The sequence below is a fragment of the Oncorhynchus gorbuscha genome, linkage group LG06 (genome assembly GCF_021184085.1).
Source record: "Oncorhynchus gorbuscha isolate QuinsamMale2020 ecotype Even-year linkage group LG06, OgorEven_v1.0, whole genome shotgun sequence".
NCBI lineage: Eukaryota > Metazoa > Chordata > Actinopteri > Salmoniformes > Salmonidae > Oncorhynchus > Oncorhynchus gorbuscha.
Window position 1 is genome coordinate 50425045 of NC_060178.1, and position 15593 is coordinate 50440637.

General features: G+C 46.0%; 1 protein-coding gene across 6 annotated transcripts in view; it reads right to left on the reverse strand.

Moving 5' to 3' along the window:
* Positions 1-15593, reverse strand: part of LOC124038062 (exocyst complex component 2-like) — a 153074-nt gene that overhangs the window by 93997 nt on the left and 43484 nt on the right. For 5 of the 6 annotated variants that reach the window (XM_046353468.1, XM_046353467.1, XM_046353466.1 and 2 more), the window contains 3 exons: positions 14335-14459; positions 12494-12523; positions 1303-1431 (listed from right to left, as the gene is read on the reverse strand). In XM_046353468.1, the coding sequence (XP_046209424.1) occupies positions 1303-1431; positions 12494-12523; positions 14335-14459 (284 nt within the window). The remainder of the gene's footprint in view (positions 1-1302; positions 1432-12493; positions 12524-14334; positions 14460-15593) is intronic. The other variant, XM_046353471.1, reaches the window with a different exon arrangement.

The window sequence follows — 15593 nt, forward strand, 5'->3', positions numbered from 1 at the left end:
GCTGATGGGTTGAGGGTTTGATGGGCGGGTGGGGTGGAGGTTAAGGGGGTGTATGGGAAGAAGACAGGGGTCTTGGGTCGAGGCGCTGTGGGGATGAAAGCAGCGTCCAGCTGGGAGGTTTATTAACCTTCAACCCTGAGGAAAGGACCTTTTCGTTTACTGACCCTCCATGATAGGAAATGCATTATCATGTAGGAGATGAGAGGCAGACAGAGGATCCGGCTGGAAGATCTACTCTCCAGACAGGGAAGAACAAACACACAGCGTGGTGTGTGTATGAGATCTACTCTCCAGACAGGGGAGAACAAACACACAGCGTGGTGTGTGTATGAGATCTACTCTCCCGACAGGGGAGAACAAACACACAGCGTGGTGTGTGTATGAGAGTGTGTGTGAGATCTACTCTCCAGACAGGGGTCTTGGGTCGAGGCGCTGTGGGGGAGAACAAACACACAGCGTGGTGTGTGTATGAGAGTGTGTGTGAGATCTACTCTCCAGACAGGGGAGAACAAACCCACGGCGTGGTGTGTGTATGAGATCTACTCTCCAGACAGGGGAGAACAAACACACAGCGTGGTGTGTGTATGAGAGTGTGTGTGAGATCTACTCTCCAGACAGGGGAGAACAAACACACAGCGTGGTGTGTGTATGAGAGTGTGTGTGAGATCTACTCTCCAGACAGGGGAGAACAAACACACAGCGTGGTGTGTGTATGAGATCTACTCCCCAGACAGGGGAGAACAAACACACAGCGTGGTGTGTGTATGAGAGTGTGTGTGAGATCTACTCTCCAGACAGGGGAGAACAAACACACAGCGTGGTGTGTGTATGAGAGTGTGTGTGAGATCTACTCTCCAGACAGGGGAGAACAAACACACAGCGTGGTGTGTGTGTGAGATCTACTCTCCAGACAGGGGAGAACAAACACACAGCGTGGTGTGTGTGTGAGATCTACTCCCCAGACAGGGGAGAACAAACACACAGCGACAAACACACAGCGTGGTGTGTGTATGAGAGTGTGTGTGAGATCTACTCTCCAGACAGGGGAGAACAAACCCACGGCGTGGTGTGTGTGTGAGAGCTTGTAAAGAAACGTCCTAGTAATTGAACTTCCAATAAAGACAGAAGTGGAAAGAGGATATTAACCAATGGCACCTGGGATGACTGACTGTGCTCAGCTCACACTACATGATAATAGCAAGAAGTAGAAATGCAGATGGATGGGTTGATAGATGATCATTCGTACATGGATAGAAAGGATGGATGAACAGATAGCTGTATAGATGGATAAAAGATGCTTACTGTTGAGAACATTCTCCAGGCGTTGTGTCATGGAGCCTTCCACCCTCTCTGTCCCGTCTGACTCCACCCTCTCTGTCCCGTCTGACTCCACCCTCTCTGTCCCGTCTGACTCCACCCTCTGGTGTATAGCTGCAACAGAACAATACTGTTTTATTCAATTATGTGAAAGATTTTTTATTTAAATATAAAGCCCTGCATGCATTAACTTCCAACGTACCTTAGTTCATTGTTAACTTATAGACATAGGAGATACCAGACCTTGTCTCAGGGATGGCTAACTCTGGAGATCTCTGAGTAAGGTAAATATGCTTTTCATTTCTTTGCATCTTACATGTGGAATAGGGAGGGTGGCGGATAAGAGCGTTGGGCCAGACACACATATAAATCCAATACACACAATATATGAATGACTGATGGTTACAGAACAGCATAGACAAGATGCAGTAGATGGTATAGAGGACAGTATATACATATGAGATGAGTAATGTAGGGTATGTAAACAAGATGCAGTAGATGGTATAGAGGACAGTATATACATATGAGATGAGATGAGTAATGTAGGGTATGTAAACATATAAAAGGGGCATTGTTTAAAGTAACTCGTGATACATTTTTTACATCCATTTTTCCATTATTAAAGTGGCTGGAGTTGAGTGAATATGTTGGCAGCAGCCACTCAATGTTAGTGATGGCTGTTTAACAGTCTGATGGCCTTGAGCTAGAAGCTGTTTTTCAAGGCAGGGCAGGTAGTTTGTCCCCGGTGATGAGTTGTGCAGACCTCACTACCCTCTGGAGAGCCTTGCGGTTGAGGGCGGAGCAGTTACCGTACCAGGCAGTGACACAGCCCGACAGGATGCTCTCGATTGTGCATCTGTAGAAGTTTGTGAGTGCTTTTGGTGACAAGCTGAATTTCTTCAGCCTCCTGAGGTTGAAGAGGCACTGCTGCGCCTTCTTCACCACGCTGTCAGTGGGGGTGGACCATTTCAGTTTGTCCGCGATGTGTACACCGAGGAACTTAAAAAACTTACTACCCTCTCCGCTACTGTCCCGTCGATGTGGATAGGGGGTGCTCCCTCGGCTGTTTCCTGAAGTCCACGATCATCTCCTTTGCTTTGTTGACATTGAATGTGAGGTTATTTTCCTGACACCACACTCAGAGGGCCCTCACCTCCTCCCTGTAGACAGTCTTGTTGTTGTTGGTAATCAAGCCTACCACTGCAGTGTCGTCTGCAAACTTGATGATTGAGTTGGAGGCGTGCATGGCCACGCAGTCGCGGGTGAACAGGGAGTACAGAAGAGGGCTCAGAACGCACCCTTGTGGGGCCCCAGTGTTGAGAATCAGCGGGGTGGAGATGTTGTTACCTACCCTCACCACCTGGGGGCGGCCCGTCAGGAAGTCCAGTACCCAGTTGCACAGAGCGGGATGACGAACGAGTTTGGAGGGTACTATGGTGTTAAATGCAGAGCTGTAGTCGAACAGCATTCTCACATAGGTATTCCTCTTGTCCAGATGGGTTAGGGCAGTATGCAGTGTGTTTGCGATTGCGTCGTCTGTGGACCTATTGGGGCAGTAGGCAAATTGGAGTGGGTCTAGGGTGTCAGGTAGGATGGAGGTGATATGGTCCTTGACTAGTCTATCAAAGCACTTCATGATGACGGAAGTGAGTGCTACGGGGCGGTAGTCATTTAGCTCAGTTACCTTAGCTTTCTTGAGAACAGGAACAATGGTGGCCCTCTTGAAGCATGTGGGAACAGCAGACTGGGATAAGGATTGATTGAATATGTCCGTAAACACACCAGCCAGCTGGTCTGCGCATGCTCTGAGGACGCGGCTGGGGATGCCGCCTGGGCCTGCAGCCTTGCGAGGGTCAACATGTTTAAATGTTTCACTCATGTCAACTGCAGTGAAAGAGAGTCCGCAGGGTTTGGTAGCGGGCCGTGTCAGTGGCACTGTATTGTCCTCAAAGCGAGTAAAGACATTGTTTAGTCTGTCTGGGAGCAAGACATCCTGGTCCGCGACGGGGCTGGTTTTCTTTTTGTAATCCGTGATTGACTGTAGACCCTACCACATACCTCGTGTCTGAGGCGTTGAATTGCGACTCTACTTTGTCTCTATACTGACGCCTAGGTTGTTTGATTACCCTGCGGAGGGAATAGCTACACTGTTTGTATTCGGTCATGTTTCCGGTCACCTTGCCCTTGTTAAAAGCAGTGGTTTGCTCTTTCAGTTTCGTGCGAATGCTGCCATCAATCCACGGTTTCTGGTTTGGGAATGTTTTAATAGTTGCTGTGGGTATGACATCGCCGATGCACTTGCTAATAAACTCGCTCACCGAATCACCGTATTCGTCAATGTTGTTGTTTGACGCAATGCGGAACATATCCCAATCCACGTGATCGAAGCAATCTTGAAGCGTGGAATCAGATTGGTCGGACCAGCGTTGAACAGACCTGATCACGGGAGCTTCCTGTTTTAGTCTCGGTCTATAGGCCGGAAGCAACAAATGGAGTCGTGGTCAGCTTTTCTGAAAGGAGGGCAGGGGAGGGCCTTAAATGCGTTGCGGAAGATAGAATAACAATGATCCAGAGTTTTTACCAGCCCTGGTAGCACAATCGATATGCTGATATGCCTTTGTTGCTATGGTAAATTCTAAACCACACACACACACCCGTTCTCCCATTTTCTAATTGGAGGGTCGACTATACAGAAAACAAAAATAACCGTCTCTATGGCTACAAAGAACAAACAGTTTTTAAACCTGACCAACAATGTCATGAATTCCACAGATTAGCCAGGTCTGAGTTCATGTAAATATCACACAGCTATTAGATCGAGCCTAGGCTACTTCTCCATGTTCTTCAACATGCACTACTCACACAACGTCAAAATAAGAAAAAGGTACATACGGCGAGGCGTGGCTTCACGTGACCACACACGCGAGTAGGGTACTCCCGTTACTCCCATGTAATTAGCCTAACTTTGGCATCATCCTAAACAAACTACTGACACTTTTTCAGCAGCATCACTTGTCGTTATTAAAATTCTTGGCTGTCACAACAACAAATGACTTGCATGATACTTATTCTGCCATTCATTTATTACCCGATCTGCTAACACTTATCCTTACTTAACTAATGACACTTTTTCAGCAGCATCACTGTTTGTTTCCCCATAGCTTTCCCGCCTGTTAGCTGATGTTAGCGAGATAAATTAATCTCAATCTAATTTGCTTGTGTGAGATGTGTCGTAGCTACTTCCTGTCTTTTCCTACTCTTGAACGGTCTTGAGTTATTTGGCCTATATGTCCTTTCGAATTTCCAGAGACTAACTGGGGACACAACCCTACCAGATGGACCAAAGCAAAGTAGCCTATGATGAGATCTACACCCAGTTGGGGGAATCTCCAGGTTTGCATAAATATCCAAATGCAGAAGAATATTATAGCTGTCATTTAGAATGAAAGTGTTTTTAGGTATGATGTCGTTTGTTGATTAAGTTAGTTGAATGAAGACTAATTCAGCCATGGCATTGTAAACATTATTTTGGTTAGCTAGCTAGCTAACATTAGCATAACTAGCTAGCTAATGCTGTGCCAGTTTTTTTCTGTTATCTATAGAAACGCCTAGGAATGTGTTTATGGTGGAACTTTCTGTAAGTTTTCCTTGAAAATTGTTGGTCAAAGCTGAGCGCATAGTGGATGTTTAAGCACCACAATAGAGTCAGACAGCGCCACCAAGACTGAGTGCAAAGACGCACAAAAAAATGTCACCCATTGACGCATTAAAACGTTAACTTTGACAGGTATTGATGTGTATGCAGGGTTCATCTGAGAAAGAGACCTTTGTATCAGCATGGCTCCCACTCGAAACAAAGATACAATTTTTAAAAAATGAACACTGAAAAATAGCTGAATTAAGAAGAGGCACATAAATCGGGGATAGAGAAATACGCAACAAGAAAAAGACAAACACAGAGAAAGAGTTATTTTAAGATCTCTGTGTGTTCTATAATAACAAATCAGACCGAGTGCCTCTGCTGCTCAATCTAACATGCTTAATTCTGAGATTCTGGAACATTTTCAATTTAAGGAACCAAAGGTAAAACAATAAACAGCCTCTCTACCCCAGTGGTAGATGAGAGGTAACCTGCGTGACCCTCCATCTACAGACACTTCTGTCAGACTCTGACCACACCTCCCTCTCAAGCTTTCCCACGCCAACCACTGACCTGACCCGGTCACCACAAGAACTGTACCGCATCAATACACCTGACCTGGCTTGACCAAATCAGCAGTACCACCCAAAACCCACTCCAAATGAGTATTTTCCCTACTATCAAAGCTGTTTTGGGGAAACTACTCTATTCTAGGGGTTCCAAATGGAGCATAGACAGTACACACTCTGCACCCAAAGACAGAGTCCGGAGGAAATGTGCAAATTCTAATGTTATGTCAGTTGGAGGAATAATATTTGGGTGAGCAGAGCTGAAAGACTGGAGAGCACCATTTCTACTGCCGAGTGGGATGCTGCTAGTGTCAGGTTGACTGTACAAGACAGAAATGAAGACAGAAAGATCTGTAGGGTTCACATTCCAATATCAACACTGAGTAGGACATAGGGCTGGGTGAGGCAAGGAGAAGTGGAAGAAGAGGATGTAAAAAGGTGAGAGAACGAGAGGAAACGGAGCTAGAGGAGAGGTCAGAATAGATCTGAACACGTGGACCAGAAAGAGATTCATGTCAGAGAGGGAGAGAGTAGGGTAGGCAGAGAGAGAAATAAGTGAGGCGGAGCGAGAGAGAGCGTCAGGGCTGCTCACATGAACAAATAAATTGAGGCTGTAGTTCGGCAGCTGGGTGCTGAGAGGGGCAGTGTGGGTTTATTGATAGAACAGAGGGGGAGAGGAGGGACAGAGGACGGAAGAGGGGGAGAGAGGGTCGAAAGGGGGGAGGGCGAGCGGACGAGATGAGAGAAATTGACAAGGGAAAGAGAAGGAGGAGGGAAGGAAAAAGAGAAGGAGGGGAGACAGTTCTGTAAATAAACGTGGGTATGTTCCTTCTGACAGATGGGAGGCTGGAGGCAGAGAGAGGCTGAGGTATTCCGGAACCTCACTTGTAGTGCCTTTGGAAAGTATTCAGACCCCTTGACCTTTTCCACATTTTGTAACATTACAGTCTTATTCTAAAATGTATTAAATACATTTTTGCCCCTCATCAATCTACATACAATAGCCCATAATGACATCACAATACCCCATAATGACATCACAATACCCCATAATGACATCACAATACCCCATAATGACAAAGCAAAAACAGGTTTTTAAAATGTTTGCAAATGTATTACAAATAAAAAACAGAAATACATGATTTACATAAGTATTCAGACCCTTTGCTATGAGACTCCAATTAAGCTCAGGTGGATCCTGTTTTTATTGATCATCCTTAAGATGTTTCTATAATTTGATTGGAGTCCACCTCTGGTAATGATTTGGAAAGGCACACACACCTGTCTATATAAGGTCCCACAGTTGACAGTGCAAGTCAGTCAGAGCAAAAACCAAGCCATGATGCCGAAATAATTGTCAGTAGAGCTCTGAGACAGGATTGTATCGAGGCTCAGATCCGGGGAATGGTACCAAAACATGTCTGCAGCATCGAAGGTCCCCAAGAACATAGTGGCCTCCATCATTCTGCAGCATCGAAGGTCCCCAAGAACATAGTGGCCTCCATCATTCTGCAGCATCGAAGGTCCCCAAGAACATAGTGGCCTCCATCATTCTTAAATGGAAGAAGTATGGAACCACCAAGACTGAGAACAGACGCTGGGAGATGAGAAGCAAGTACAGGGAGTGAATATGTAATAAATAACGGAAATGAAACAAAAAAGAGCGTCTGGACAAGGGGAAAAGAACGACATTAACACAGACACGGGGAAGCTGGCTGAGACATGACGTGGGATGGGAGACTGCCGAGCCAACCGAAGCAAGAAAACCACGAGCCAGCTAAGGCATGGAAGCCCGACGAGACAGCTGAGGCACCCCTGGTTCCTTCGGCAGCGGCACCCGGACCCGACGTCACAAACCCTACCGAAAAAAAAAGAAAAAAAAACTCCCAGATGCTTCCAATATTGGAGTTTGCATTCTGTGAGGACAGACGCTGGGAGACGAGATGCAAGTACAGGGAGTGAATATTTAAATAATGGACATGAAACAAAACACGGACAGCGTCTGGACAATGGGAACAAAACATTCATGTAGACACGGGGAAGAAACTGAGGAAGGGACAGATATAGGGGAGACAATAAGGTAATAGGTGAGTCCAGGTGAGTCCAATGAAGCGCTGATGTGTGTAACAATGGTGACAGGTGTGCGTAATTATGGGCCCTCGAGCACCTGAGAGGGGGAGTGGGAGCAGGCGCGACAAAGACTCTTCCTAGAGCTTGCCTCCCGGACAAACTGAGCAACGGGGGCAGGAGAAGGGCCTTGGTCAGGGAGTTGACCAAGAACCTAATGTTCACTCTGACAGATCTCTAGAGTTACACTGAGGAGATGGGAGAACCTTCCAGAAAAATAACAATCTCTCAGCAGCACTCCACCAATCAGGCCTTTATGGCAGAATGGCCGGTCGGAAGCAACTCTTCAGTAAATGGCAAATAGCAGCCCGCTTGAAGTTTGCCAAAAGGCACGTAACCTCTTTGAGCTGAGATCCTCATAACGGGATCGATATGACAGCCAGTGAAAGTGCAGGGTGCCAAATTCAAAACAACAGAAATCCCACAATTAAAATTCCTCAAATATGGAAGTATTTTACACCATTTTAAAGATACACTTCTTGTTAATCCCACCACAGTGTCCGATTTCGATGCCAGGTCACATAAAAAAAACACAGCCATTTTTTCAGCCAAAGAGAGGAGTCACAAAAAGCAGAAATGGAGATCAAATTAATCACTAAACTTTGATGGTCTTCATCAGATGACACTCATTGAACTTCATGTTACACAATACACCTCCATGTCTGGAGGAAACCTGGCACAATCCCTACCGTGAAGCATGGTGGTGGCAGAATCATGCTGTGGAGATGTTTTTCAGCGGCCGTACAGAGATCCTTGATGAAAACCTGCTCTTCAGAATGGTGCGAAAGTTCACCTTCCAACAGGTCGACGACTCTAAGCACACAGCCAAGACAAAGCAGGAGTGGCTTCGGGACAAGTCTCTGAATGTCATTGAGTGGCCCAGCCAGAGCCTGGACTTGAACCCAATCAAACATCTCTGGAGAGACCTAAAAATAGCTGTGCAGCAACGCTCCCCAACCAACCTGACAGAGCTTAAGAGGATCAGAGAGAAGAATGGGAGAAACTCCCCAAATACAGGTGTGCCAAGCTTGTAGCGTCATACTCAAGAAGACTCGAGGCTGTAATCGCTTCCAAAGGTGATTCAACAAAGTACTGAGTAAAGGGTCTGAATATTTAAATAATATATATATATTATATCTATTTATATCTATTTGCACAAATTTCTAAACTGTTTTTGCTTTGTTATTATGGGGTATTGTGTATAGATTGAGGGAAAAAAATACAATTTAATACATTTTAGAATAAGGCTGTAACATAACAGAACAAATGTCAAGAGGTCTGAATACTTCCTGAATGCCCTGTATCAAACACGCCATCATATCATGGCTGCCTAATCGGCACAACCATCACTGGACCACCACGGCAAGGCTAAAACACCAGCCCCATGCTCTAGTAGCGGACATTCAGAGAGCCAGGGCAGGAACCATAGACTTTAGCCTATAAGCAGAAACAGGGAGACCAGAGGTTTTATGGAAGAAGAACGCCATCTGCCTCCATGCTCTAGTAGAGGACATTCAGAGAGCCAGGGCAGGAACCATAGACTTTAGCCTATAAGCAGAAACAGGGAGACCAGAGGTTTTATGGAAGAAGAACGCCATCTGCCTCCATGCTCTGAAAAGGATAGGGTAGAGAAGAGAGAAGTCTACAATAAGTCTTTGTACTGTCTAAACAACCCAGTTATAAAAGCATTGGCCTGATTCTGTAGACATATCTATAGGGGGACAGGACTGGTGTGCGAGTACGCACATGCATTGCACACACACACAGCCTGAGGGGTTCTGGTTCTTGTCTCCGCAGAGAGCCCTGTGCCCCCTTGCCAGCTGTGTGTCCTCGCAGTCTGCCACGCACTCTCTCTGCCGTGGCCATGACGTCACGGCTAACCTAAACACCCCGTCAGGCTCCGGATAAAACAAACACACACACAGAGCAGCGGAGGAAGAGACGCAGGCAGCCCCACTCAGCTTCCTGGAACCCACTGATTCTAAAGCTGGAGATGTTTTGTCTCCCGACTGCTGTAGAGGAGTCGGAGGTTCGGAGCGTTGGGAATACGGCCCTGGGAAATCTTGGATTTTGGAACACGGTAGCGGCGGTCTGTTTCCTGTATTGCAGGGCCACTTCCTTTTCACACAACAATAAAAAACTTCAAATGTGTACATTTTTCAGAGCCCCCCCCCCCCCCAAACTGCCTCTATCAGTCAGGTAGTCAGTCAGATCCCTGTGATACATGGTTCAATTTGTCAGGGGATCAGCCTAACCAAACAGCCCCCCAGCATGAATATGAACCCCCATGCCTTTCACCAAGCTGTCTGGATCACAAAAAGTTTAGAGAACGGTTCCTTCACTTTCTTTTTTTTACCCAGCTCCTGGCCCACTGGATGGGTGACCCCAGACATCAAGGTAATTTGACCTCTGCGACCTCATGTCATCCCTCAATGCAGACATGTACCCTGCAGGTACAAGCGTCAGTCTAACGGTGAAGGGGAACAGTGTAATAAGGGTGTAATATCAATGTGCTTTGGGATGAGGGTGGGGTTAGCCATTTAGCGGCGAGTGCTAAACTGTGTTTAAGCCCAGCAGGGAAACACAAAGGCCATTATTACTGAGAGACATCAGTGGTCATACAGACACACACCCACACGTCTCGGTTTTCTGTTGGAGGAGACGAATGAGGTGAGATTGAGGATCGGAGAGGGTGGGACAAAAGAGAGAAAGCCAAGAAAGAGAACAGACCACTTGTTTGAAGCATTTTGTTGTTGAACAGAATGTAATTTTCCAGATGGTTTGGCCCACGCAGAGACATTTCTTCCTTATTTACACACTGCGATCCCCAGTCCCCTACTCGCTCTTATTAATAAAACATTGGGCTTTTACAATAGCCATCAATAAAATTCTCACATACAGGCAGAAGAGAAAATAAACTGAGGAGGAGACAAAAAGTAAAGGCATTAAAACGGTAATTGAGTGAGCTGGAGGCACCACAGGCTAAACATCAATTAGTACCGTGCCACTTCTAATGCAATACATTCTGACCACAGAGCACACCGACATGCACGTGCGCGATCGCACACGCGCACTCAAACACACACGTCGTTATTCAATTTCCTTTCAATTTGTACAGAAACACCTGAGGTGTAGCTAATTTGAAATGCCTCCGACTGACGACCTGCCAAACACAGAGAGAGAAAAATAAAGGATTCACAGTTTCACAGTTTCACAGACGGCTGTGCTAACTGGGCCTGGCAATGTGCGACTGCTGGAGCCGCCTAGAGCCGTCTGGTTACTAAAGCTTCCCCTTACCATATGCTGGGCTAGCACTCAGACATTCTTTATAACCAACCAAAACAGGACCTCTGAGAAGCATCATTCTAAAAACAGGTCACAATCAGAGGACTAAATACTGTAATGAGTCAGAATATACTCTCAAACCTGTAAAATTAAGTGCATCCTAATGTCAAAGGTCAATTGGACCTTCACCTTACAGTCCATTGCTTCCTGACTCACAGGTCATTGGAGTCCATCAACGAGCACTACTTCCTGGGTCACTGAGGACTTGCGCCTCCCATTGGGTTCATATTGGGCATGATTAGTATAGTGAACGTGAGAAAGGGTCTGTATTGTTCCCCTCGGTCATGTTAGGGCCGTTATCACCCCGATTACTCTTGCCTGCATTGTGTGGCCCTGCTCCATTTATTTAGATTCAGTTGCTAACAATGAAAACATTGCCTCGGACACCCCCCCCGCTCCTACCGGGCACAAACATTACATTAGGAAAGCAATAATAATAAATAAATAATAAATAATAATGACAGAGGCATAGAAATAGTCAGGGGAAGTAACTGAGTGGTTATGAGGGGAAATAAGAGTAAACAGACAAAAATATGAACGATAGAGTTGAACAATTGATTTCACTGAACTAACTGGCAGAGTGACAGTAGTCCACAATGTTACCTCAGAGGCTTTAGAGAGTGGATCATAAAGGCTGTGTGTGTGTGTGTGGGGGGGGGTCAGTATACGTGTGAATTAGTAAACGTGTCTGTCCAGTATGTGCATGTTCCGTACGTGTGTTTGTGTGTATGGTGAGAGGCAAATGTGTGTGTGTGTGTGTGTGTGTGTGTGTGTGTGTGTGTGTGTGTGTGTGTGTGTGTGTGTGTGTGTGTGTGTGTGTGTGTGTGTGTGTATATAATCACAATTTGTGTAATGTGCATGTATTATTTTAACCTTTATTTAACTAGGCAAGCAAATTCTTATTTACTGCCTTGTTCAGGGGCAGAACGACAGAGTTTTACCTTGTCAGCCTTCGGTTCACTGGCCCAACGCTCTAACCACTAGGCTACCTGCTGTCTATAAGGACACAGCAGAGCAGCGGCCTCATGGCCCTGCCTGTGCCTGCTACCGTGCAAGTCGCGTGATTGACAGTTCAGAGCTGACGTGGTTTTAATGAAAGTGAATTAGGCGTGTTGTGGTTGGCTAGTCGTACTGCAGTACACTAAAGCACCACTCCACTGTGATCAACCACTGTTAGACCACACCGCACAGCCGCGTGATGACTGACACACACACACACACACACACACACACACACACACACACACACACACACACACACACACACACACACACACACACACACACACACACACACACACACACACACACACACACACACACACACACACACACACACACACACACACACACACACACACAGACACACAGAGTTCTGAGAAATGGTCGGGTGTTAACTCAAAGTCATTAGATGTCCACTGCAAGACTACTTAACCTTACCACAAACCATGCCTGGCTTAGTCTTACACACACCCCGAGCCCGACAAACTCTTACCTGCATCATGAGAGCCAAGTTCCGTCAACCCTGCAACAATTTTACATTCAATGTCTTAACAGTGTTAACATCTCTCAGTGTAATAACACACATAAAATGTGTACCACTCTCTGTGTAGTAGTGGCATACTGTGTACCACTCTCTGTGTAGTATTGGCATACTGTATACCACACTCTCTCTGTGTAGTAGTGGTGTACTGTGTACCACACACACTCTCTCTGTGTAGTAGTGGCGTACTGTATACCACACTCTCTCTGTGTAGTAGTGGCGTACTGTGTACCACACACACTCTGTGTACCACACACACTCTGTAGTATTGGCGTACTGTGTACCACACACACTCTGTAGTAGTGGTGTACTGTGTACCACACACACTGTGTAGTAGTGGTGTACTGTGTACCACACACACTGTGTAGTAGTGGTGTACTGTGTACCACACTCTCTCTGTGTAGTAGTGGTGTACTGTGTACCACACACACACTCTCTGTGTAGTAGTGGTGTACTGTGTACCACACACACACTCTCTGTGTAGTAGTGGCGTAATGTGTACCACTCTCTGTGTAGTAGTGGCGTAATGTGTACCACTCTCTGTGTAGTAGTGGCGTACTGTGTACCACTCTCTGTGTAGTAGTGGTGTAATGCGTACCACTCTCTGTGTAGTAGTGGTGTAATGTGTACCACTCTCTGTGTAGTATTGGTGTACTGTATACCACTCTCTGTGTAGTATTGGTGTACTGTATACCACTCTCTGTGTAGTAGTGGTGTAATGTGTACCACTCTCTGTGTAGTATTGGTGTACTGTATACCACTCTCTGTGTAGTATTGGTGTACTGTATACCACTCTCTGTGTAGTAGTGGTGTACTGTGTACCACTCTCTGTGTAGTAGTGGTGTAATGTGTACCACTCTCTGTGTAGTAGTGGTGTAATGTGTACCACTCTCTGTGTAGTAGTGGTGTAATGTGTACCACTCTCTGTGTAGTAGTGGTGTAATGTGTACCACTCTCTGTGTAATAGTGGTGTAATGTGTACCACTCTCTGTGTAGTAGTGGTGTAATGTGTACCACTGTGTAGTAGTGGCGTACTGTGTACCACTCTCTGTGTAGTAGTGGCGTACTGTGTACCACTCTCTGTGTAGTAGTGGTGTAATGTGTACCACTCTCTGTGTAGTAGTGGTGTAATGTGTACCACTCTCTGTGTAATAGTGGTGTAATGTGTACCACTCTCTGTGTAGTAGTGGTGTAATGTGTACCACTGTGTAGTAGTGGTGTAATGTGTACCACTCTCTGTGTAGTAGTGGTGTAATGTATACCACTCTCTGTGTAGTAGTGGTGTACTGTATACCACTCTCTGTGTAGTAGTGGTGTACTGTGTACCACTCTCTGTCTAGTAGTGGCGTACTGTGTACCACACTCTCTCTGTGTAGTAGTAGCGTACTGTGTACCACACCCTCTCTGTGTAGTAGTGGCGTACTGTGTACCACACTCTCTCTGTGTAGTAGTGGTGTACTGTATACCACACTCTCTCTGTGTAGTAGTGGTGTACTGTATACCACACCCTCTCTGTGTAGTAGTGGCGTACTGTGTACCACACCCTCTCTGTGTAGTAGTGGCGTACTGTATACCACACACTCTCTGTGTAGTAGTGGCGTACTGTATACCACACACGCTCTGTGTAGTAGTGGCGTACTGTGTACCACACCCTCTCTGTGTAGTAGTGGCGTACTGTATACCACACACTCTCTGTGTAGTAGTGGCGTACTGTGTACCACACCCTCTCTGTGTAGTAGTGGCGTACTGTATACCACACACTCTCTGTGTAGTAGTGGTGTACTGTATCTTACCTGCGAGAGCATCCTGAGCCTCGAAGAAGGTGCTGAGGCCTCCCTTCACATAGGCCAGACTACCCTCATTCTTCTTAGTGGCCTGCTTCTTCAGGTTACTGGCTGCCATACGCAACTGGTCAAAACTGAGAGGGGGGAGAGGGGGGTACCATCAGTCAGAGGAGTTGTGTGTGCGTATTCTTTTGTGTGTGTAACAGAGTGCATGTGCGCCGTGCCTGAGTGAGTGTGAGCTCGCGTGTCCGCAGGAGGGTGTGTGTGTCCCCCCCCCTGGGAGTGAATGGAGGTTTCCTCTGGAGGAAGAAACACATGCCCTGTCAACCAAAAACAACCCGACCCAACGGACCCTGAAGTTTTGCAGTAACTAGTCAGCACTCGGCAGGATCCAACCGTTAGACTGGGGGGTGGTTTCGTTGGAGGGGGACCATGACGGATGACGGAAAGGCAACCAGGGGAGACTAATAATAACCTGACAGACAGGCTGACAAACACTGTCCTAGTATGACAAAAGACCAGGGGTTAGAGGTCAACAAGAGAAAGGACACTTCCTTCACATGTCCAACGTTTTCTTGTTAGGTCAAAAATCAAGTAGAAACGGAGGTAGAGGTAGATTGTATTTGAATGGAGGTAGATTGTATTTGTTTACAGACTAAACCGGTCTCTGGGTTAGTGGATAGATTGTAAGGTCTGAGAACCATGTAAAAGACAACATTAAAAAAGGTTCTCTTGTCACAGCAATAGTTTCAAAAGTTGAACTACGCTGCCGACAAAGGAAACATCTAGGATTCATGTTCGTGACTAGTAGTTTGGTTGTTTGGGCCAACGTTCATGAAGACAGTGCCTTCAGAAAGTATTCACACCCCTGGACGTTTCAGTTTGTTGTGTTATAGGCTGTAATTACATTTACATGTCGTGTTCCTGATGGACACAGAATAACCCACAATGTCAAAGTGGAATTTAGATTATTTTTTTTTTTTAGAAATGTTTACAAATAATAAAACATTTAAAGCCGAAAGGTCTTGAGTGAATAAGTATTCAACTCCTTTGTTATGGCAAGCCTGAATATATTCAGGAGTAAAGACTTGCTTAACAAGTCACATAATAAGTTGCATGGATCTAATGTGCAATATTAATGGTTAACAACATCTTTGAATGATTACACCACCTCTGTACCCCACACATACAGTTATCTGTAAGGGCCCTCAGTCAAGTAGTGAATTTCAAGAACAAATTCAACCACAAAGATAAGGGAGGTTTTCCAA